Source organism: Fusarium fujikuroi, chromosome FFUJ_chr09 (assembly GCF_900079805.1).
Source record: "Fusarium fujikuroi IMI 58289 draft genome, chromosome FFUJ_chr09".
Taxonomy (NCBI): Eukaryota; Fungi; Ascomycota; class Sordariomycetes; order Hypocreales; family Nectriaceae; genus Fusarium; species Fusarium fujikuroi.
Genome location: NC_036630.1, coordinates 1,223,486 through 1,244,364, shown reverse-complemented (window position 1 = coordinate 1,244,364; position 20,879 = coordinate 1,223,486). Strand labels below are relative to the sequence as shown.

General features: G+C 48.4%; 6 protein-coding genes; 5 read left to right on the top strand and 1 right to left on the bottom strand.

The window, feature by feature from the left end:
• Positions 1-446: 446 nt before the first annotated feature.
• On the top strand, positions 447-734 carry FFUJ_09775 (uncharacterized protein; the record flags this gene model as incomplete). XM_023568286.1 has 3 exons in its annotated part: positions 447-458; positions 514-576; positions 636-734. 3 exons carry the CDS (start codon positions 447-449, stop codon positions 732-734), a joined length of 174 nt encoding a protein of 57 aa, XP_023436193.1.
• Positions 735-1,943: 1,209 nt separating this feature from the next.
• Positions 1,944-3,994, top strand: FFUJ_09776 (probable H+-transporting ATP synthase beta chain; the record flags this gene model as incomplete). XM_023568284.1 has 7 exons in its annotated part: positions 1,944-1,954; positions 2,055-2,190; positions 2,278-2,299; positions 2,373-2,458; positions 2,510-2,552; positions 2,611-3,121; positions 3,259-3,994. 7 exons carry the CDS (start codon positions 1,944-1,946, stop codon positions 3,992-3,994), a joined length of 1,545 nt encoding a protein of 514 aa, XP_023436192.1.
• A 614-nt stretch (positions 3,995-4,608) lies between these two features.
• FFUJ_09777 (uncharacterized protein) lies at positions 4,609-6,857 on the bottom strand (the record flags this gene model as incomplete). XM_023568283.1 has 3 exons in its annotated part: positions 4,609-5,599; positions 5,651-6,339; positions 6,399-6,857. 3 exons carry the CDS (start codon positions 6,855-6,857, stop codon positions 4,609-4,611), a joined length of 2,139 nt encoding a protein of 712 aa, XP_023435509.1.
• Positions 6,858-7,483: 626 nt separating this feature from the next.
• FFUJ_09778 (related to multidrug resistant protein) lies at positions 7,484-9,242 on the top strand (the record flags this gene model as incomplete). XM_023568282.1 has 5 exons in its annotated part: positions 7,484-7,734; positions 7,787-8,181; positions 8,229-8,290; positions 8,354-8,929; positions 8,988-9,242. 5 exons carry the CDS (start codon positions 7,484-7,486, stop codon positions 9,240-9,242), a joined length of 1,539 nt encoding a protein of 512 aa, XP_023435508.1.
• Positions 9,243-11,313: 2,071 nt separating this feature from the next.
• FFUJ_09779 (uncharacterized protein) lies at positions 11,314-11,595 on the top strand (the record flags this gene model as incomplete). XM_023568281.1 has 2 exons in its annotated part: positions 11,314-11,438; positions 11,505-11,595. The coding sequence occupies 2 exons, from the start codon at positions 11,314-11,316 to the stop codon at positions 11,593-11,595; spliced, it is 216 nt and encodes a 71-aa protein (XP_023435507.1).
• Positions 11,596-14,159: 2,564 nt separating this feature from the next.
• FFUJ_09780 (uncharacterized protein) lies at positions 14,160-20,801 on the top strand (the record flags this gene model as incomplete). The annotated part of the gene is made up of 1 exon (XM_023568280.1): positions 14,160-20,801. The coding sequence occupies one exon, from the start codon at positions 14,160-14,162 to the stop codon at positions 20,799-20,801; it is 6,642 nt and encodes a 2,213-aa protein (XP_023436157.1).
• Between the last annotated feature and the right edge of the window lie 78 nt (positions 20,802-20,879).

The following is a 20,879-nucleotide window of genomic DNA, read 5'->3' as shown; positions in this document are numbered from 1 at the left end:
AAACACAGGACCTCGATCCTAAATGACAAAAAGACTTAGGGCAATATAGCCTGAGTTTAGGATGACTTTTGCTAAGTTTATTTTGACACCCCACAGTGAGGCTCGCCGTTTTCTTGCCCCCCGAGGGCCAAGACGCCCCGGAAGGGTGTTGGAGGCGATAAAGTCGAAAAGAAGACTCCCACTGGTGGAAAGAGAGGCGGCAAGGACAAGACGCCCGATGGCAGGAAGAAAGGGCCGGCCAAGAAGGATGACGCTGCGTGAGTTCGCCTTTTGTTTTCTTGTTTCACATTTGCTAATGTCAACTTACCTAGCGACGACCCTCCCGCCGTCCAACAGTATCCGCCGTGCAGACCGTGCCTCAACAGCGCGCTTCATAGGAGAAGCGACGGGACGTGCATGAAGAGTCCCAACAAACGCCGTTACGAGCGATGATCCCGTGGCGGGCAATGTGCGGTAATGTAAGTTTCGAAATAAGGTTTTACACTTCGTTTTGCTAATTTGCATCGCCTTTAGTCCTCCCAAGACGAGCATCCCACTGTCAACGATGAAGATTCGGACTATGGGACCAGTCAAACTGTTAGTATTTTACGCCGCAAATCGGTATTTCAAGCCTTGCTAATCAATTTGACCTTTAGGATATCGCCAAAGAGAAGCGAAACCGTCATATCGCTGCGAAGACCGTTCTGAAGGGCTATGACGGGGGAGGAAGAAAACAGGACCTTAATCTTAAGTGATGAAAAGACTTAATTACTTAGTATAAGTCTAGCCTAAATCTAGCCTAAATTTAGGATATTTTTTTCTGAGTTTATTTTGATACCTTACATTAAGGTCTGATACCTATTTTCTTACTCCCTGAGGACGGCTCAGGGGGAAGAAAAAAGGTAGAATGCAAAATTTAAATGGGCCACCTAAGACTTGCAACTAACTACCTAGTTAGCAACTAGCAATTGCCTGTTGTTATTGGTTTGAACCAGGACCATCTCGTCGTGGTTGATAGACTGACCAATAGGGTTAAACACCCGAGGGAAGAAGATGAGATGCAAGATGGGGATCCTTGACTGGTTATGTTGCCCCAGTAAAGCTTTGAATTAACAGCATCTCTTGTTGAAAAGAACGTGGACGAGGCTGGTGGTGATTGAAATCTAAGCCAGGTTAATGCTACTTTCCCCGCTCCGTTTTGAATCTTCCCTCTCAATATGGCATCCAGGGTTTTCTAACTGCAAGATCACTGATGCCCTCAGCTTCAACAATTGAGTCAATTCTACGTATAGAGCCAAGGATGAGATAAGTGGCTTAAGATTCGGCTTCGGGTATGAATCGATGCTCAGTCGTTCACCCTTCTCCGGCGACAGAGTAGAGAGCACCAAGTTCGCTGTCGTTGTCCCTTCTAAGGAAGAATGGATCGGTCCATTAAGTTGGAGATGGCCAAAGCCATTCAATTATGCCTGCAGGACTACCTACAACGAATAAGGACTCAATGACGATTGCAAGGCATCTCTCTCTCCACTGCCGCTGTTTACACTGGTTTACATGGCCCCCAAAATAAATACCCGGCTATGTTCACAAGCTAGAGGAGGAAAGACAACCCAGGACTTATAGATAAGTTAGTATGAGTTTAGTCGAGTTTAGGATATCTTTTGCTAAATTTATTTTGACACCCTAATATCAAGTTCCAATATTTTCTTGCTCCCGAGGACAAGGTGGGAGCGCCAGGCCTGCGAATAATCCCGTCATGTTCATCCCGGGAAATTGCCGGCATCGCAGTTTCCCCGGCGGGGCCAGAGGTAATTTCGGGCTAGCGTTCCACGTGACACACTGCGAAAGCTCTAACCGACCAAGTCGTCCTCCCGAGGAAAACTGCTCACCTCCCGTAAAAGTTCTCCCTCAGCTTCAACCAACCTCTCTCCACTCCCATCTCTGATCGCTCTTTGTCATCTGGCAAGATGTTCAAGAGGTGAGTAACGATCGCAAGAACGAATGTCGAAGATTTTTCGATGGCGTTTCCTTCCAATTGAAGCCCAATTGAGCTGACACTTGTGTTTTTCCCTCGGCAGCGGCATGTCCTCCTTCGCCCGCGCGGCTCGCCCGGCCGTCCTCCCTCGACGTGCCCTCCGACCTTCAGCTCTCCGACTCCCCATTTCCAGCCGATGGGCGAGCACTGCCAGCGTCGGCACCGGCAAGATTCACCAGGTGAGAACGAGCCGCTCCTCAGTCAATTCCGGTCGCCCGGGCAATACCGACCGCACAAGAACTCCGTGCTAACCCGACTGTTCGCAGGTCATCGGTGCCGTCGTCGACGGTTAGTCAATCATTATCACAAGCTCTCAGCGAGCCTGGCACAAGACAGCGAAAACAATACTGATGTTTGGTAGTCAAGTTTGATACTCAGAAGCTCCCCGCCATTCTCAACTCTCTTGAGACTGAGAACAATGGCCAGAAGCTCGTTCTTGAGGTTTCCGTACGTTCACATCCAAATGCCTCATGACTGGTCAATTCTAACATCCTCAAGCAACACCTGGGAGAGAACGTCGTCCGCTGCATTGCTATGGACGGTACGTTCTGATGGCTTCGAAATTTCTCATACTTAAAACCCCTAACACATTCTTGCAGGTACTGAGGGTCTCGTCCGAGGTGCTTCCGCCCAGGACACTGGTGCTCCCATCACCATTCCTGTTGGTCCCGCAACTCTTGGCCGTATCATGAACGTCACTGGTGACCCCATTGACGAGCGCGGTCCCATAAAGACTGACAAGCGCCTTCCTATCCACACCGAAGCCCCCGAATTCGTCGAGCAGTCCACCTCCGCTGAGGTTCTTGTCACTGGTATCAAGGTCGTCGATCTTCTTGCTCCCTACGCCCGTGGTGGAAAGATTGGTCTGTTCGGTGGTGCTGGTGTCGGCAAGACTGTGTTCATTCAGGAGCTCATCAACAACATCGCCAAGGCCCACGGTGGTTACTCTGTCTTCACTGGTGTCGGTGAGCGAACCCGTGAGGGTAACGATCTGTACCACGAAATGCAGGAGACTTCCGTTATTCAGCTTGATGGCGAGTCCAAGGTTGCCCTGGTTTTCGGTCAGATGAACGAGCCCCCTGGAGCTCGTGCCCGTGTCGCCCTTACCGGGTAAGTTGATAGATGGTGCCTTCCCTTCGTGTTTCAACACCTCAACACCACCACTCCCCAAGACATTGCTACTCATACTGCATCATGATATTATATTTACGCCTCTTGGACGCTAGCTAATGGTTATATCTCGACAGTTTGACTGTTGCTGAGTACTTCAGAGACGAGGAGGGTCAGGACGTGCTGCTTTTCATTGACAACATTTTCCGATTCACTCAGGCCGGTTCCGAGGTGTCTGCCCTTCTCGGTCGTATCCCCTCTGCCGTCGGTTACCAGCCCACTCTGGCCGTCGACATGGGTGGTATGCAGGAGCGTATTACCACCACCACCAAGGGTTCCATTACCTCAGTCCAGGCCGTCTACGTCCCTGCTGATGATTTGACTGATCCTGCCCCTGCCACCACTTTCGCTCATTTGGACGCCACCACTGTCTTGTCTCGTGGTATCTCTGAGCTGGGTATCTACCCCGCTGTCGACCCTCTCGATTCCAAGTCCCGTATGTTGGACCCCCGAGTTGTTGGTCAAGAGCACTACGACGTCGCCACCCGTGTCCAGCAGATCCTCCAGGAGTACAAGTCTCTCCAGGATATCATTGCCATTCTGGGTATGGATGAGTTGTCTGAGGCTGACAAGCTTACTGTCGAGCGTGCCCGCAAGATTCAGCGTTTCCTGAGCCAGCCTTTCACTGTTGCCCAAGTTTTCACTGGTATCGAGGGTAAGCTCGTCGACCTGAAGGAGACTATCAACTCCTTCAAGGCCATCCTTAACGGTGAAGGTGACAACCTTCCTGAGGGTGCCTTCTACATGGTTGGTGACTTCGCCTCCGCCAAGACCAAGGGTGAGAAGATTCTTGCTGAGCTTGAGGGTCAGTAGGGGGTTTAAGTATTGAAGTTAATGCTGCGGGAGACGGGAGGAGAGCAATGGCAGACATGTTTTCAGGGAAGGGGAACAAAAGTCCTGAGACGTTTCTCACGAGCTCTACCAAGTCTCCTTTGTGAGCTGTGTACTAAGAAATCAACAAAATTCCTCTTGTAGCCATATCAAGCTTTCTTTTTTACCAAACGTGGACCATTCTGACTTGTCTGTGATGTGATGAATGCCTTCTAGGAACAAGAAATACCAGAGCTTATTATTAGGTATTTCCTAAACTTATACTATATCACTGAAATCTTTTACAATTGAGGATCAAGATCGTCAGTTTTCTTTTCTGCACCAACATCCAGTCTATGCCACAGTTGGCTTATTTCATTTCGCGTATTCAAGATACGTGCTTCCATCCCGATTGGAGATTTCCTATTTACCGGCCTCAGATTCCAAGGCGGACTTTTGCTCATTTATCAATATGTTCCTTCAGGACGCCTCAGACCACTATTAGACCACCCAACGATCACTTAATTCTATCTTCTTAAACGACAAGGCACAAAGTCAACACTGTTAATTAGGTGATATAATTTACCAACCATCGTCGGTTGCTGTTGAGCGGAACCTCAGAATAAAGGAGCCTCTAAACCCCAAAGCAAATTCTCCCAATCCATTCCCTCCAAGTCCATATTCAATCCCATGTCGCTCAGCTCTTGGACAGATGCTATGGCATCATTTGGTGTCGTATCATTTGACAACATGGCAGTTGACGAGCTTGGTGTAGGTGGAAGATTTTCACATCTCACCGGTCTCTGCCTCTCCTTGCCCACTGGCAGCGTCACTTTATGTTTCTTCATCACCTGTGTCAATAGATCTTGTATGCGAGCCGTGGGTCTGGAAAGTTCTTTGGCCGCCTCCAATATGTCCCATGCTTCCAACAAGTCTTCTCGTCTTTGTTCTTTCTCGTCGGCATCGGTGCCTAGGCAGAAGTCCAAAATAAGAGCAATGCTGGCGATGAATACACTATGCAAGACTAAACATAACCTGAGCCGTGTCGAGTTGAAAGTTGTAGCTTCCTTCTCGAGTTGGTGTTCTGTTTGTATGACCATGCGTGCTGAATCAAGACACAAGCGCCGGGAGTGAGCATACGTAGGCTCGACTGCGCCACGGGCTAGATACGGGAGATGAAGTTTGCATCTTTGGCCATGGACAAAGACATTCATGACATGACGCTGAATAACCAGTCCTGGCCTTTTATGCGTTTCTGTAGGAGGGAGTTGCTGTAGGTCATCCGTATTAAACTTGAGGAACGGGGGCAGATCTTCAATAAATTGCTCGATGGCCGCATCAACCTCCAAAACAAGGTCGTATGAGTGGACATCTGGGTTTGAAGAATTTGTGAGAGGTACTCGATCAGTGAAGTTGCGGACGACCTCAGCGAGCCGTACCCTCTGTAAGAAATAAGACATGCTGGTGGCACAATTTATTGGCTTTCCCACCAACTCTTGTCCTTCTACAAGATCTTCATCGTCGGCATTCAGAGGTTTTCTGACATTCATTTGCCTTGGATTGATCAGATAGGTGCCTTCATGTGGGCCTGGAAATCGAGATATCATGCTGTAAACCATTAGATCAAACGCTATCTAGTTTTGGACATGGAGGTCTTACGCATCTGTACCAATGAGGTACCACCAAACTCGCCGAGCAGTCTCCATTTTGAGAGGACTGAGCTGGGGTATTTGAACCGAGGGCGGGTTGTGAGGGTGATCCAGTCGGTGCAGTCCGAGCTCACGGCAAATGGTGATGGAATTAAAAAAACAGTTTCGAGCTCGGGAGGAAACTCCTTCCAGGTTCAACAGGACGAAACTCACGATGATGAGGCCCTGAGCCAACTCGAGACCTATCTCCGACCTCCGCTGCGATGCATCGAATACATCAAAGGTTGACTTGAGCCATCCGAACGACTGGGTGTTTGCCTCTGTATAATCAGAGAAGAGAGACGTCATGTTGTTGTCTACTGCTGTCCATGCGTATGTGACGTTGGTGCAGACTGCAAGCATCAGGAGAACTGAGCACAGCGAAGCTTGTGTCCCCTTTTCAACGGCATCGTAGACCTCATCGACGAGTTTATACAGGCTTGGAGTGTGTACAACATGATGCATAAAAGTAATGACCGAGGTGTACTTGTGAACCAAAACCTTGGTTTCATGTCGTTGAGGCAACCATATGCACCTTGTTGGTTCCAAAGAGAGAAAACCTGAGGGGACACTTGAGTTTTGAAAGATGTAGCATGACGGCTGTGCAATCGAGCGTATAGGACATATGCGGAACACAATGTTGTCAACCAATACGGATTCCTAGATAGGTAACTTGTGTGAGTCGACTTGTTGAGTGGTGCCAAGAGTTTTGGACTTACCGATGGCTTTGGGCCAAGGCATGAACTCTCGAGCCAAAGAGCGTCAGCCGTCAAGTTCTGAACATTGATTGGCAAAGGTTGTAGAGGCTCCAGCTGTGTCCGGGGAGCAACATCACTGCCTTCCACACTCGAAGGGGCTGATGATATTGTTCGAGGGTTAGAGTGAAATTCAGTCTCTTTGTTTCGTTCTGCGAGAAGAGCTTCCAGCCTCTCCAATCGCGAGAGAATGTCCGCCTCCTTGCCCTCAGAAGATGTTCCGCCTCCGCCTCCGCCTCCGCCTCCACCTGCACGTTTGGAAACCGGCCGTGAAGACGGGCCTGTTGCCCGGGGTGGGTCTTGAGCCTGGCATTGAACTCCGCGGCTTGTGCAATTGGAACACGGAAATTCTCTACTGCAGCGCAACTTGCGCACACGGCAGAAGTTACAAGACACAGGACGCTGACGAGGCTGACGACCCATTGCTTCAGTTGTACTGTTACGGTGGGTTTTTTCTTGGCTTTGTTGTGAAGAATGAATAGGCAGTGATTAAGAACGGCGAAAATGCCATTCCCCGTGGAAACTCCGCGGAACATCCATGGCCCCGACCCCGACACGGGACAAACTTATATCATTACTTCCTTACATTTGGGGTTGCTTATCCCTCCTATTTGTTGATTTGACTGAAACTATTGGTTCAGTATGATAAATCCTTCTGGATGAATAGCGAGGGCTGTAACTATTACCAATCCATACCATTATCGAGATTGGCTTGGATCATCTACACCCACTTCCCAATGACTCCCGGCCTCCAGATTGGTAGACCGGCCTCGATGTTAAGACACGGACATAAGCTGTTTGCCGTTGAGGCTCCCGGTCAAATGGCCTTCGTTTGTAGTATGCATTAGTGCCTCTAGGGAAGCTTTAGATCTGCTGGGGATCAAGCATATAATAACAGGCCCCTACCCAACCATTCCGAACTCCTTTTAGACCCTCAGCCTTACACGAGCAACTTCTTGCCTCATGCTGTCCGTCGGAACTTTGACTATCGGGTGACCAGAACCTACTCACAAGTGTCGAATTACTCCCTCGAGCACATACAAGATAGCATGAAACACGTCGAAGTTGACGACCAGCTGGTCAGTGCTGCCACTCCAGCACCAATACCCGAAGAGGATCTCAAGAAGAGCGAAAGAGATCTTGAAGAGGGATCAACATCAGTCGAATTCGATGATCCTCCTTCCGACGACCCCAATGCTGTTAATTGGGACGGCCCTGACGACCCAGCCAACCCCCAGAATTGGTCAACCAAGAAGAAGACAATCAATGTCATCCTCGTCTCATCGGTTACATTCGTCACGTACAAACAGTTCATTTCCCTTTCATGAAGCTCCCTCGCCTAACATTTCCAGGCCACTTGCGTCTTCCATATTTGCACCAAGTATCGATCAAGTCATGAGGGAGTTCCACTCGACAAACGAGCAACTGGCATCGTTCATCGTCTCGGTATACCTTCTCGGCTACTGCTTTGGTCCCCTAGTCATCGCGCCCTTGTCTGAAATGTACGGCCGACTCCCGCTGTACCACATCTGCAATGTTCTCTTCGTCGCCTTCACTGTAGCCTGCGCCAAGGCCCCTAACCTGGGGGGACTTATTGCATTCCGACTCCTTGCTGGTCTTGCTGGATCCTGCCCGCTGACAATCGGAGCTGGCTCGTTAGCTGATATGATCTCCAAGGAGAAGCGTGGAGCTGCCATGTCTTCGTGGGCTCTCGGACCTCTTTTTGGACCAGTGATTGGACCAATTGGTAAGTGAAACTTTAGGTTGAGTGGTGCCCAAAGCTGACAACTCCAGCTGGTGGATATCTTTCGGCAGCGAAGGGCTGGCGATGGTCTTTCTGGGTTGTTGCTATTGTTGTAAGTAAAATCTTGTATCTATACTTGGATATTGAACCAAAGGCTGACGTTGACTATCGATAGGCTGGTGCTATCACGATTGTTGCTTTCATTTTTATGAGAGAAACATATGCGTACGCTCTTCTTGAGAAGAAGACCAAGAAGCTGCGCAAAGAAACAGGGAACACTAAGCTTCGGTCAATCCTTGACAATCGAACGACCACGGAGGAAGTCTTCCGTCTGGCCATTACGAGGCCTACTAAGATGCTTCTCTTCGCGCCCATCGTGTCGCTACTATCATTTTACATGGCTCTGGTGTACGGGTATCTCTACCTCCTCTTCACAGCCATGCCATCACTCTTTGAAGGAGAATATCATTTCTCCAGCGGATCAGTTGGCCTGTCGTATATTGGTCTCGGAGTTGGCTCCTTGACAGGCCTTGTCATTTCTGGAGCATCAATAGACCGCTTTGCTCAGTATCTTACTAGCAAGAATGGTGGAGAGCCCAAGCCAGAGTATCGACTTCCGTTCATGGGGGGAGCCTGCTTCATCGTTCCGGCTGGATTATTTATGTTCGGATGGTCTGCTGAGAATAAAGACCACTGGATTGTGCCAATAATCGGTACTTCGTTCTTGGGATGTGGCATGATCATCGTATTTGTAAGTGCTCTACCTCTCCATGCTGCAACCTGATCTCAGCTTGCTGACTCTTGACCAGATGTGCATCTCAGTCTATCTGGTTGATGCCTACGTTCAGTATGCTGCGTCTGCCATTGCTGCAAGCACTGTACTTCGTTCGCTGGTTGGAGCATTATTACCTCTTGCAGGACGAAGTATGTACAAGAGCCTAGGTTATGGATGGGGAACCTCACTGCTAGGCTTCATTGCAGCTGCAGCAATCCCATTGCCGTTTGTATTCTACAAGTACGGCGAAAGGATTCGAAGAAAGAACTTGTTTGACGTCAAGTTCTAGATGAATAGACAATATGCGCATTTATGCTATGATTGCAAGCTGGCCAAATTGAAGCGAAGCACAAACTCAAACAGTAATCCACAAAGAGGTCTTCACTTCTTGAACTTATTAGGATATCCCACAGTAATATTTGATATAAAGTTATATGGGGTCCTGTGTGGCACCTGATCAAGTATCGTGGACTGCCGTTATTTTGCTGCAGGTAAATATTCCTTTACGGATTCTGTCTTTTGCCAAACACTACAAATCTTATTAATGCCCGGATGGTAAGGACAGAGCACACATGACCGCCCTCTATCGTCACAATCTTCACCCACTACCACAACTGCTTCTCAACAACATCATATCATCATCACCCATCGTCGTCGCGACATCTTACACCCTGCCATTTCCACCAACTCATCGATACATCCCTATAACATTTGCATCATCAAAGGAGTAACAATAATAAAGAAACATCGGTGGAAAAATGTTCCCCGCTCCTCACCACAATACTTGCAGCCTGTGATTGCCATATGGACGTGGGTGGTATGTGCTGACAGTCAAAGCATTGGCCTAAGCTTATCCAGGCTCCAGTTCTTGCGGCGAGGACTTTTCTTTGTGGCATCCGTAAAGCTCTCAAAGACTATAGTTGTCGTTGTGGTAGTGTTCGCAGTTTAGGTCTGTCATATCATTTCTGCATAGTATTCTCCCTCTATCATATATTCAATAGTTGGCTCTCGATATTAAGATACTTTTAAGCCTGCACTATACGAGCTGAAGTCTACACCCGGGACGGTAGATGGCAGCCTTATCCAGGGAAGCACTCTTTCAGCCATTGCCTTATCATTCCAGCCTCATAGTTGGAGGTCTAAGCGGAAGGATGTAACTGTATTCTAAGTTGGATATATCTTATGAAGACGAATAGGAAGACGCTAAGGAGGAGGCCATTATATGCTCGCGGAAATCTTTATTCAAATACTTAAAAATTCACATATCCGGGAACATAACGCTGAAGTTTATTCGTATATTCGAAAACGCATGCCTCTTTTAGTTTGCTGACCATGCTAGTCTCTGTGTCATCTAAAGAGAAGTTACTATGCACCAAACGCCGGACTACTCTTAATGGCGAACGAAGAGAGGCAGCCGCATATCGAATTGCCGATATGGTTTCTGCAATGTTTGTAAATGACGGCCATAACTGCATTTCTCATCGACTTTTAATGCCATGTGTGGTTTTTGCCAACAGCTTGAGATGTAATAGATCATTCAGCCGACGAGATAATGCATGTGGTAAACATGGGTAGATCCGCATCAGAGTATACGTTTGACGTATCTCCTTAAGCCCCCCGAAGCTTGTAGGTCCATGCTAGAATGTAATAGAGCTCTTTGCAAACCGCTTAGCTGATATAAGTAAATATACTATCTAGTTAGCTGTTAGGTCACTGGGACGGATTAGTATATTCTCAGTCTAGATAATCTCGGTAGCTATATATATGGTTTTTAAACTACTAACTTATCTATCTTAAGCTTCTACCACTATCCTATAGAACTTAATAGCAAATAGGTATAGAGTCTAGAGCAGGAGAGAAAGCTTAAGACCTTTACCCTAAATAATAAGAAGACTTAGGTAACTAAGTATAACCTTAGAATAAGCCTTATGTATATTTTGCTAGGTTTATTCAATATCTTATATCAAGGTCCGATGTTTCCTTGCTTCCCGAGGAGAGAAAACCCAGCCTCAGCCAGTCTAGTCTTCCATGCCTAATCTGGGTCCCCTAATTAAAAGATCACGTTACAACTCTCAGTGTTCCATTCCGATCTTTACATTCTTATCCAGGTCCCTCTAATTCTGAGGCTTTCTTCACTTCGAGACTCTCTATGTGAATATCTGCTCATGCAGGCCGCTCTGCTGCTATTGAATTGGCAGCAACAGTCAGGGCAATCCATGAAAAGGCTTGAGTAGGCCAAGAGACGTCAGAAGAGCCTATCGTCAATCCAAATTAGCGAGACCTGGCGTCTTAAAACATCTTCTGAGAACCTCCATGGCCGCTACAGGTGAGGAAGACAAAGAAGGCGAAAACCAGCAACGATGACGGCAAGGGACGACAGTAAGGGAAGGTCGTCAGTAGATGACAAGGCCAAATGTGATGAGGACGATGACTTGATAGGCCGGGAGAAGCCTGCTAAATTGGGCACTGAGATTGGACTTGAGTCGTAAGTGGATGACAAGGCCGAATATAACGAGGAGGAGGAATTGGTCAGCTCTGATAGTAAGGGCAGGAGGCCAGGAGGCCTCACCCAGAGTGGCAATCCTATTCCAATGCCTAACGCGTTCCCAACTGATCCTACACAGCATTTCAACTCACCATAATAACCCCGTCATGATGCCTACTGGGCTCCCTCAGAATGGCAGTCTTATTCCTATACCTGGCGGCTCCCTATGCCCCCTGGCCTCCTGGTTTACTCCGGGCCCCCAAACCGAGCCACGCAGGTAGACTCAACTCACCTCGATGAATGCCATGATTAAGAAGTGGCCGTGGAACTTCCCGTCCTCCCCAAACATGAACGCCGCCACTTCCTCAATGAGCTCCCAATCCCCCTATTCTTACCCATATCCCAAACTGGAGCTTTGGAAGCATCTGGCCACCTGCTTCTAACGGATAATTACGATATTAGTCTTAAAACATGAGAATGACTAGTAAAGTATTTTATAGTTTCTGCAACTATTAATATATCTGAAGAAAACCAAAGGCCCTCCCTATCTCCCCCCTGAAGCATCAGGGGCTTATTGCGATCCAATCCATGAATCGTAGCTACAGGACAAGGATAACGCTGTAGATGCCCGTTAACAGAGCGACCGCCAGCAAAGGAAAGCAAACCAAAGACGAACTCGGCCGCACAATTCGCTCCTTCAGCACTGATTTTCAGCTGGCCTCCGGGCGTCCTGGCTAGTAGGAACCATTATGGGGTTGTTATGGTGAGGTAGAGCCTCTATGGTAGTTAGATCAAGGCCCAGGAAGCCAGGAGGCACTCCCTGACCGGCAGCTCCTATAACAGATGCAAGAGCATCTTGGTACTACTGATATCCTATGCAGCAACAAGACCACCACCAGCGGCAACAATCGTAACCAAATATATATATAACTATCACTACTAACATGAATCATCGACACAACCTATACAACCTCAGCTCAATCTATATCCAACTGCCCAAGTCTCTCAACACCAAAATAAATCAATCTCAGCAGAGTCACAGGCCCTAAGACAGACTATCAGGCCTTTGACACCTGCATTAACTGCATCTAGGAGTAAGGACGGGTCCAAGTCGCTTATGCATCATAGCCTGCGAATTCCCAAATGCATAGGGCGCCAGGATGCTGGATGCTTTTACGATAGCCTCGCTCCTTTCACGGCACTGGCGACCATCCAGCGGTGGAGGCCTGAGTTATTCCATTATTATGTTCGAAAATGCTCCCAAACTGCTTTCGTTATCCTCGAAAGAGTGCAACCTAAGGCCACGCACCTCTTCAAGGGATTCTCGAGTTCGAGATATAGATCGTAACGAAGTTTGTCAGTGGTAAGAGAAACCTGCCCCTTGTAGAAGGTCAAAACAGTGATCCGTCCTAAGTCAACAAAGCTAGGTGATAAAGGCCGGGCGGTGTCAGAAGAGCCGATCGTTAATACATACACATTAGCGAGACTTGGCACCGCATAAGGTAATGAAGACATTGGCTGCTTTGTAGAAAAGGGTGACACTATATGAGGCCCCGTTCATTAAGCTCAAGTTTCTGATCAGCGCAAAAGCTGGCCGTAGACGTCGAGGGCTCGCTGGGCGATCTCATTGACATGAGCAGGATTGATGATGGCGAAGTTGAGAACATTGACCTCGGTGCTGAGCTGTATGCAGCCCTTTTCAGTAGTCTTGTGACACAAGTAACGCTTAGTCTCATTACTATTGAACTGGATTCGATTCATTCGCGAATAGGATATGGCCTTAATCCTGTTTGGCAGCAAGATTGATAGAGGAGGGGGATGGTGGGAGGAGAACCAGATGCGCCTCAGATTGGGAGATCTTATAGAAAAGGTTGGTGATGTTATTTGAGCTCTGTGAAAGAAATAGGTACAGTAGTTTGGGGTGTAGATACTTGAAGTCGAGAACATTTTGTCCAGATAGGTCCGTCCAAAGACAGCGATCTCCTTCTCCCGTCCCTGCGGGCAATTGCTACCTAAGGTAGTTGCAAGTTTTGGGTGGCCGATTTAAATTTTGGCTGAGATTTGTCAATTGTTCCTTGCAGCTTTTTTTCTTTCCCCCATCTCATTTTCATTTGGAATTAATGACCTCGGCGGAGAGTCAAGATTCTTTTGCGCATCATTTGCAAATATTGGTTGAAAAGTGTAGAATCCTGTGTTTTGCTGAGCATGACGATTTCGATAGAACTTGCAGCGAAACTAACCTCCAACCACACCGCAAAAGACAGTCAAAGCCAAAGGCAATGCTCTCTCGAAAACATGCATTTTGAGTATACTATGTCAGAAGGAAGCGATTAGGTTGTCTTGAAGTATTTCGGCCAACCCCTAGTTCTGAGCAAGTCTCAAACGTCGTTAAGTCAAGGGTACAGGCAGCCACCTCGGACTCGACCTCAACCTAAATAATTGGGACCACATTTATAGTGGACCGTCCACTGAAACTTTGTCAAAGGACCTCGCGTGTCTGTAAGCACTTACGCTCGTCCCCGACGCGTCTCCCAGTTTCCTCGACCGCGTTCCCCGCCACGCCCCAGCAATGAAATCAATTAAAGAGTTACGTACCTGCTGAACCGTGAACACCACGCTCGGTATTGATATTTCCACCTCCATCTCTCTACTAATTCAAGTCGTTTGAGCAAAAATCTCGCAACTCCATCATGCATGCGACAAGATAATGTCATATGGACAATGAGTAATTGGAAGGAACTGGGAGAAGTCCCTGATTCTGAGGAAGAAGATGGTTTCGAGAGCCAAGAATTACCGTCATTATCTACGATCACGCAGACGAATAAGATTATTAGTGAACGACCCAATAATCAACAAGTTGACACGGCCAACCATGAGGAGAAGGATCAAGATCGCGACATCTGGGATGTCCCCAGTTCCTCACAAGAGCTTACCCACCATGCTCTTTCAACTAAGACACCTGCTCGAATCTTAGAAGTAACGCCAAAGCAGCCCGAAAGACACGCATTTTCTCCTGATATCTACGATATTCAATCATCATCGCCTCTATCATCCATACACTCGGATGTTGACCTACCTGATATCAGCAGCCTTGACCTTGAACGACCGAATGTTACGACCGAAGCTACGCTGTCGAATGAAGCCCAGGAAAACGATACGGCCAGTAATGGAACACCAAACATAGCGATTGAACGATCTTCACCGCCCCCAGCTCCCGAATTCGAGGACAACCGGAATATTGAGCATTCATCCTCGTCACTAGTCCTTGGAGATGACCATGCGATATCCATACCTGGACGAATTCTGGACACTATCTCCGAGAACCAGGCTGCCCAACAAGCTGCTATCCGTTACGAACGGTCATTTCGCCCTAGAAAGCCTATCCAAGAACGCCCTTATGCCATTGAATTGTCCCGCTATTCCAATACGCTCAAGAGCCATGGCGTCCGGCCAATCAGACTTGCAATGGAAGGAGAAAAACGACGTCGACAACAGGCTGAGCAAGATTCTTCGCAGGATAAGGACTTTGAAGATGATAGCCAAGGCTCAAACATACCGGAAGTATCTGATGAAAGCCAATTGAAGGGTTCGGAGGACTTCTTGGACGCCTTGGACACACTCGATCTTCCCTCACCTTCACCACCGAAGACGTCGCCAATGAACGATCGTGCTGGGCCCAGCAGTCAGGCAAGCTCAGCAGGCGATACAGAAAACACGAGCATGGCCGGTGATGATCTTCCAGCTTTACAAGACTTGCTGAGACAACCGATTACCACGACTTCGAGGCCGTCTGGAAAACGGAAATCGTCACCGTCTCGGTCTTCCACAAGGAAGCGCAAGAGATATGATATTGTGGATAGCGATCCCCTTGAACCTGCATCTGTTTTCAGACTTGGGCCTGGCACAACAGACTCACCCGCCGCAGCACGTAGTTCTAGACGACACGTCGATGAAGAGAAACATCAACGTGAGTCTTCGGAATCTTCATTAGTGTCGGCCAAACAGACCGAGTCATTTATGAGGTTGACACAGCGACCCACCATCTTCAATGTGAGTGACTCCGAGGATGAACTCGCTGGCCCTACCACCACCCAGCAGCTAGACCATGAAGATGCCGCATCTCAATCTGAATCCGACTCAGCCTCTGAGAGTGGCTCTGAGATTGTCAACACGGTTGGCCGTCGCATTAGAGGAGTCCTTCCTGCATCTTGGCTACGGCTAGATCAGCAAGCTGGTCACAAGAAGGTCCCGAAAGACATTCATAAGCGAGCTGTTGCCTTTTCGCCCGAACGAGAAATAAGACGTGGTGTTGCACAGAGGCGTGTCGCCTCGTCAAATTCTGTCACAAATTTTGAGATGTTCTTTGAAGACTCTGATGAAGATTCGCCAACACCTGCATCAGCCCTGCAACAGGAAACAACTGACAATGTATTCCACAACCAAACCCGCCTAACCATTGACGACGGGCCTATAACCATTTCAGAAATCCTGTCTGATGATGAGGGATCTGTGGTCGAGGACAACGCTATTGACCCTATGTTTACTGGACGGAAACGGCAATTGAAGCTTGCGGACTCTTTTCGTGGCCCAGCAAAACGACACAAAACTTCCGATGCTCAACGGAAACAAGTAGCACCCAAGGAACCCCATCAGCCCAGAATTACTAGCATGCTCGCTGGGACTCGGGGCACTTCTGTGCCTGCACCTGAGCTTGTCAAGAAAAAGTACCGCCATCCTACACTGAAACCCAAGTCCAATGGAAAGAAACGGTCTACGAAGAACAAGCCGTATGCGCCACCTCGACTAAGTATTCTGGACGTTGTCGAAGCAGACGCACCAAGGTTTCTCAAGATTGCTGCGAGGTCTGCTACCCGGCGCCGAGACATGGGTCGGAGTAGTCCTGGTAGAAAGTTGATCAAACTCGCTACTAGAGAGGACCATATTGACGCGACATCTGTCTTGAATAACTGGAGGGTCGGTTCGATCCCCCAACGCCAGTTGGTCACTGCTGCTCAAAAAGCCAGGAAAGCCAAAGCCAAACCGAACCCTAAGTACAGGGAAACGAAGCGACCTCTGCGTGAAACATCTGGGAATGGCTCTTCCATCCCAAGACGGATGCCATTGACCCTAGGAGCATCTCGACGCCTGGTCAAACAAGTGAGCCAGGCAGGTTCAGTCAGGTATCAGCCAGACAGTACTCATGCAGAAACTCGAATGAGCCAGAACGGCCTTACTAGCACACCCTTGTCCCGTTCTGGTTCAGGAGTCGTGCGCCCGGCTCAACTGGAAACGGATGAAACAGACCAGACTAGTCGCTTCTTATTCAACGCAACCAAGAAACGTCTGGATCGTCTGTACCGGAAGCAACGTGGTGACCTTTCTGCTTCAAGCATCATGACCTTTGACCATGAGCCCGACACGTTTTACTCAGCTAGTCCACCTCCTGAACAAGATCCTGTGCCTCTCCGAGCCGTTGAGGAACCATCTCAAAACCTGAACAAATCGCGATTTCGGAAGAAGACCAAACCTCGACGCATTGGTGCCGAAGCACCACAGTTTAGTCGTGCGAATGATCCTATCCCCGTCGAGTTTGCCTCAATCTCAGAGCCTGCTCAGTCTATAGTGACGAATGAGGAGAAACTTCAAGGTTTGGGGCCGTATGGCACACAGTACACCCATCATTTTGAGACTTTCCCTCTAGATGCCCAAGTCTACTTCCACGAGTCAACACTTATTGGAAGTGGTGTGTTTGAATCTGTATCGAGTGCCCCGAGGTGCCAACATCTACTGGAAACTCGACCACGGGTATCGTTGAGCTTTGGAGAGCAAATCCTCAGATGGGGCCGTTGGGACTCGCAAGTGTCCTCTGAGCTGGGTATGCTTCTCGATTCCATCGCAGACCAGCTCGAATACAAATCAGTCAACAAACAAGCCCAAGACCCCAAATTTGTAAAGAGTGCTGCAGGGTTCATCATGAACTTCATGCTGAATTCTTTGAGCTTCACGGACCATACACAGGCGAAGTCTTTCATTGGGAGGGCGCTTGAGGCGTTCCAGGGATTCAATAGCCGCATACAAGCGGTACTGGGACGTGGCGATAACACCACACAACACCAGTATCTATCTATTGCAAGCGTCTATGATTGCTTGCTTCTTGCCACGCTCTTTGTTCTGAGACTTTGCCAAAGTGAACCCTCTTTGGCGAGCGATCAATTTCAAATGGAGGATCTGGTGAAGGACTTGGCCAGAACTGCAATTATATCACTCTCCAAGGCTGGGACGGACAACATAAAAAAAGTGTACAGTGACCTGAAGAACTCACGGTCACGAGAGCGAGGATTGAGAGATGATGTGCCTGCCATTCACTCCTGGCTTATGACCATGAAGACTCTGGAACATGCCCATATTCCTCGGGGCTCATTCTGGGATATTCTGTACGCCGTCATAGCCACGCCTGAGGTTTCAGAAAGCCTCGATGTGACGGAACACGAGCGGTTGTGGAAAACCATGTTCCTTCTCCTCCCACTCACTGAGTTTAACGACAAAGGTATCGTTGCTACAGCTCGAAGGCATGATGCAGTTGTCGATGGCTGGGCATTACCACAAAGACTGCTCAAGAAAGTTTTCCAGGTTTACAAGAATAACCCACGGCAGTCACCAAGCTTCAACAGCTACTGTCGGGCACTCGTTGGCCGTTGCCACTATCTTGTTCAGCAATGGGGCTGGCACAAATGTGTAGCCGTGATTGGTGTCATCTTTGACTTCTTCGGTTCGCAGGACCTCGCTCATCTGCGCAATGAAGAGGTGTTCGCTTCGCCCAAGTTTCTGGATGAGCTCTCAGGAAGCCCCTCATTGTCTGTTGATAAGGCCGACAAGTGCTTCCACATCTTTCTCAAGCTCGTTGCCTTGAGTATCAAGAAGTTAGGCGCCGCTGGCTCGTTGAAAGACATCCGGAACCTGATAGCCCGGACAATGCCAAACCACAACCGGCAACTCCTAAAGGAGCAGACGATCCGGGAGCGTGATTTGGCTGCGTTACGAAACCACCATGATCTGCTCTGCACCCTTTTCTGGGCCTCGCCGGCAGAACTTCGCCCAGGCGCCCATTTGATCGAGCGACTTGTCGCCCCAGCAAGCTCCCACAAAGAGGCGTGTTTAATCAATGTCAGAGCCTGGAACCAGTTGGCCAGGTTTATCATCGCGTCCGGAGAAGCTACGACAGCTTTAAGACCGTTCACACAGTGGCGGAACAGCTTTTTCCAGTCCATGATGCAACAGTTTGACTCCGTACAGTCTGATATGCAACAGCAAGTCTTGGCCATGTCTAAAGATGCCAGTCACACAATCGACCCAGACTTGATCAATGCCGTGGTGACCATGAATAAAAAGGCTACAATGGACGTACTACATGTCTCAGTGGCAGCATCATTAGATGTTATGAGGCATGCACCTAATTTGGAGGCTGCCACGTTTGCCCTGAACACACTGCAACTACAGCAAGTCTTCCGGCGATCCAGTGCATATCCCTTAGAGCTCGACTGGTCTATTCTCCGTTCTTCCCTATCCACCTTGGAAGTTTTCCTCGCCCGTGTTGATGAGTTCAAGGATGACGAAGACAGTCAACAGAGCGAGAGCCAAATCTTGAACTCAGCTCAAGCGGACGATGCTTTCTTGGTAATTGATCACGACCTATCCAAAGCCTACTTCTCAATGGCAAGATGCATTCTCTCCTCACAGGGAGAAGTTGGCGAATCCCCTTCTGAAGCTGTGCAGAGATCCCAGTGCATTGAGCAGGTCATAATCTTGACAGCCCAGCTTGTAGTAAGGTTCATTACTGGTGGACTGTTGCGCCTTGCCGATATGTTCAGACCGGGAAAATATAGCCTGTTCGAGGAGGTTCCAGCCAAACTTAACCTCGACCAACGACGACATCTTGTCTTATTCTTAACCACGCTCCTTAAGCACAACTTTGATGATTTTAGCGAGGCAAACTTTTCTCTTTCAGAGGTCTGGGCTCTGTCAATTGTCAAGCCAAGACCATACCTATCTTACGAAAACCAGTTTGCGGAGCAGTTGCTGGGAAAGCAGAAAGAATTCGTCCCAGATGCAGTCGTTGGACTTGCTATTAACCCGGACTACAACACAAACCGAGACCTCTTCGAATTCCTCATAACGTGGATGCGCAAGTCTTTGCGAGATGCTGGACCAGCGCTCAAGAAGGTCATCGTGTCAGAACACTCCAAGACCCTCAAGTTGGTGATGCAGCAAATCATCGGAGATTTGCGGACGATGTCTCACGATGCCTCTGAACATTCTAGCTATGTGGTCTTTGTTCGGGATATCATTGCGCTTATTAGAGCTCACGGCTCTGATATTTGTACAGTCGACAAGTATTTCTATCAGATCAGTAAGGAGTATTCGCCGTCTATCCAGGACCCGCAACTGCAAGTGGCTGGCATGATGTCTTACGGGCTACGGCTGAGCGAAGGGGACACCAAGGTCATCCACCAGGTATTCTTCTTCCTCTCTAACAACTTCAAGATTGCGCTTAAAGACAACAAGCTTCAAGGCGAAGTTGAGCTTTTGTGCCGGGGGATGGAGAACCCGGGCATTCTATCTTTCATTCTGAACAAGATGCTACCAGCGATTGTCAAGACTGCAACCGTAGAAAGCTCGATATTCCCCATGGTTGAAGTTTATGCAGGGGCACTGCGAGTTTTCTTCACCCGCGATGTAATTCCTCGAGAGTTGGCAGAAGGCGAACTGCCGCATGTGGTTGTTCTTTTACGTGCCATTGCCGACTTCTTTGATCAACTCAGTAAAAAAGACGGACATCTCCGGGCCGAGGAAGTCCATCAGGTTACACAGCTGTTGTCATTGTCAAACAGCTTATGGTCTCCTCTATATGGCTTGTCACTTTCTGGTATATCTTGTGGTTCTTGGACAGATACTGTGCAAGTTCTCAAGCATGTGAGGAACGGGTTGTCAAGGGCCGAAACATATATCTCTGACATGGTCGATCTTGAAGACTATTCTGTCAGAGCAGAAACCCTCCTATCCGGCTTTCGGCAGCAAAGCATGGCGTCCCCACAGATTGGTGATGGTGTCAGAAGCTTCACGGATAATCTCCTCAACGACGTTCGGAAAATCTGGGTCAATACTGGAACAAGAATCACCATTCAAGCTCCTGGAAGAGGTTTCACACAAACGCAATCTAACCAAGGAACACCTGTACCAATATGGAATGCAGAGGTCTTGGTGACTGTCTTGTACGGGGAGTTGAGGACATGGAATCATTGGTGGAATAAAGTGTTTGGCAAGGAGCCAGAACAAGTAGACGTGATTGAACCTGTCTTGTTTTAATCAGCATAGCAATGGCGTTGGGTTTACAAATGTTTGCGGATTATGGATTGGATTGCATAGGGGATTTTGCATGTAGTT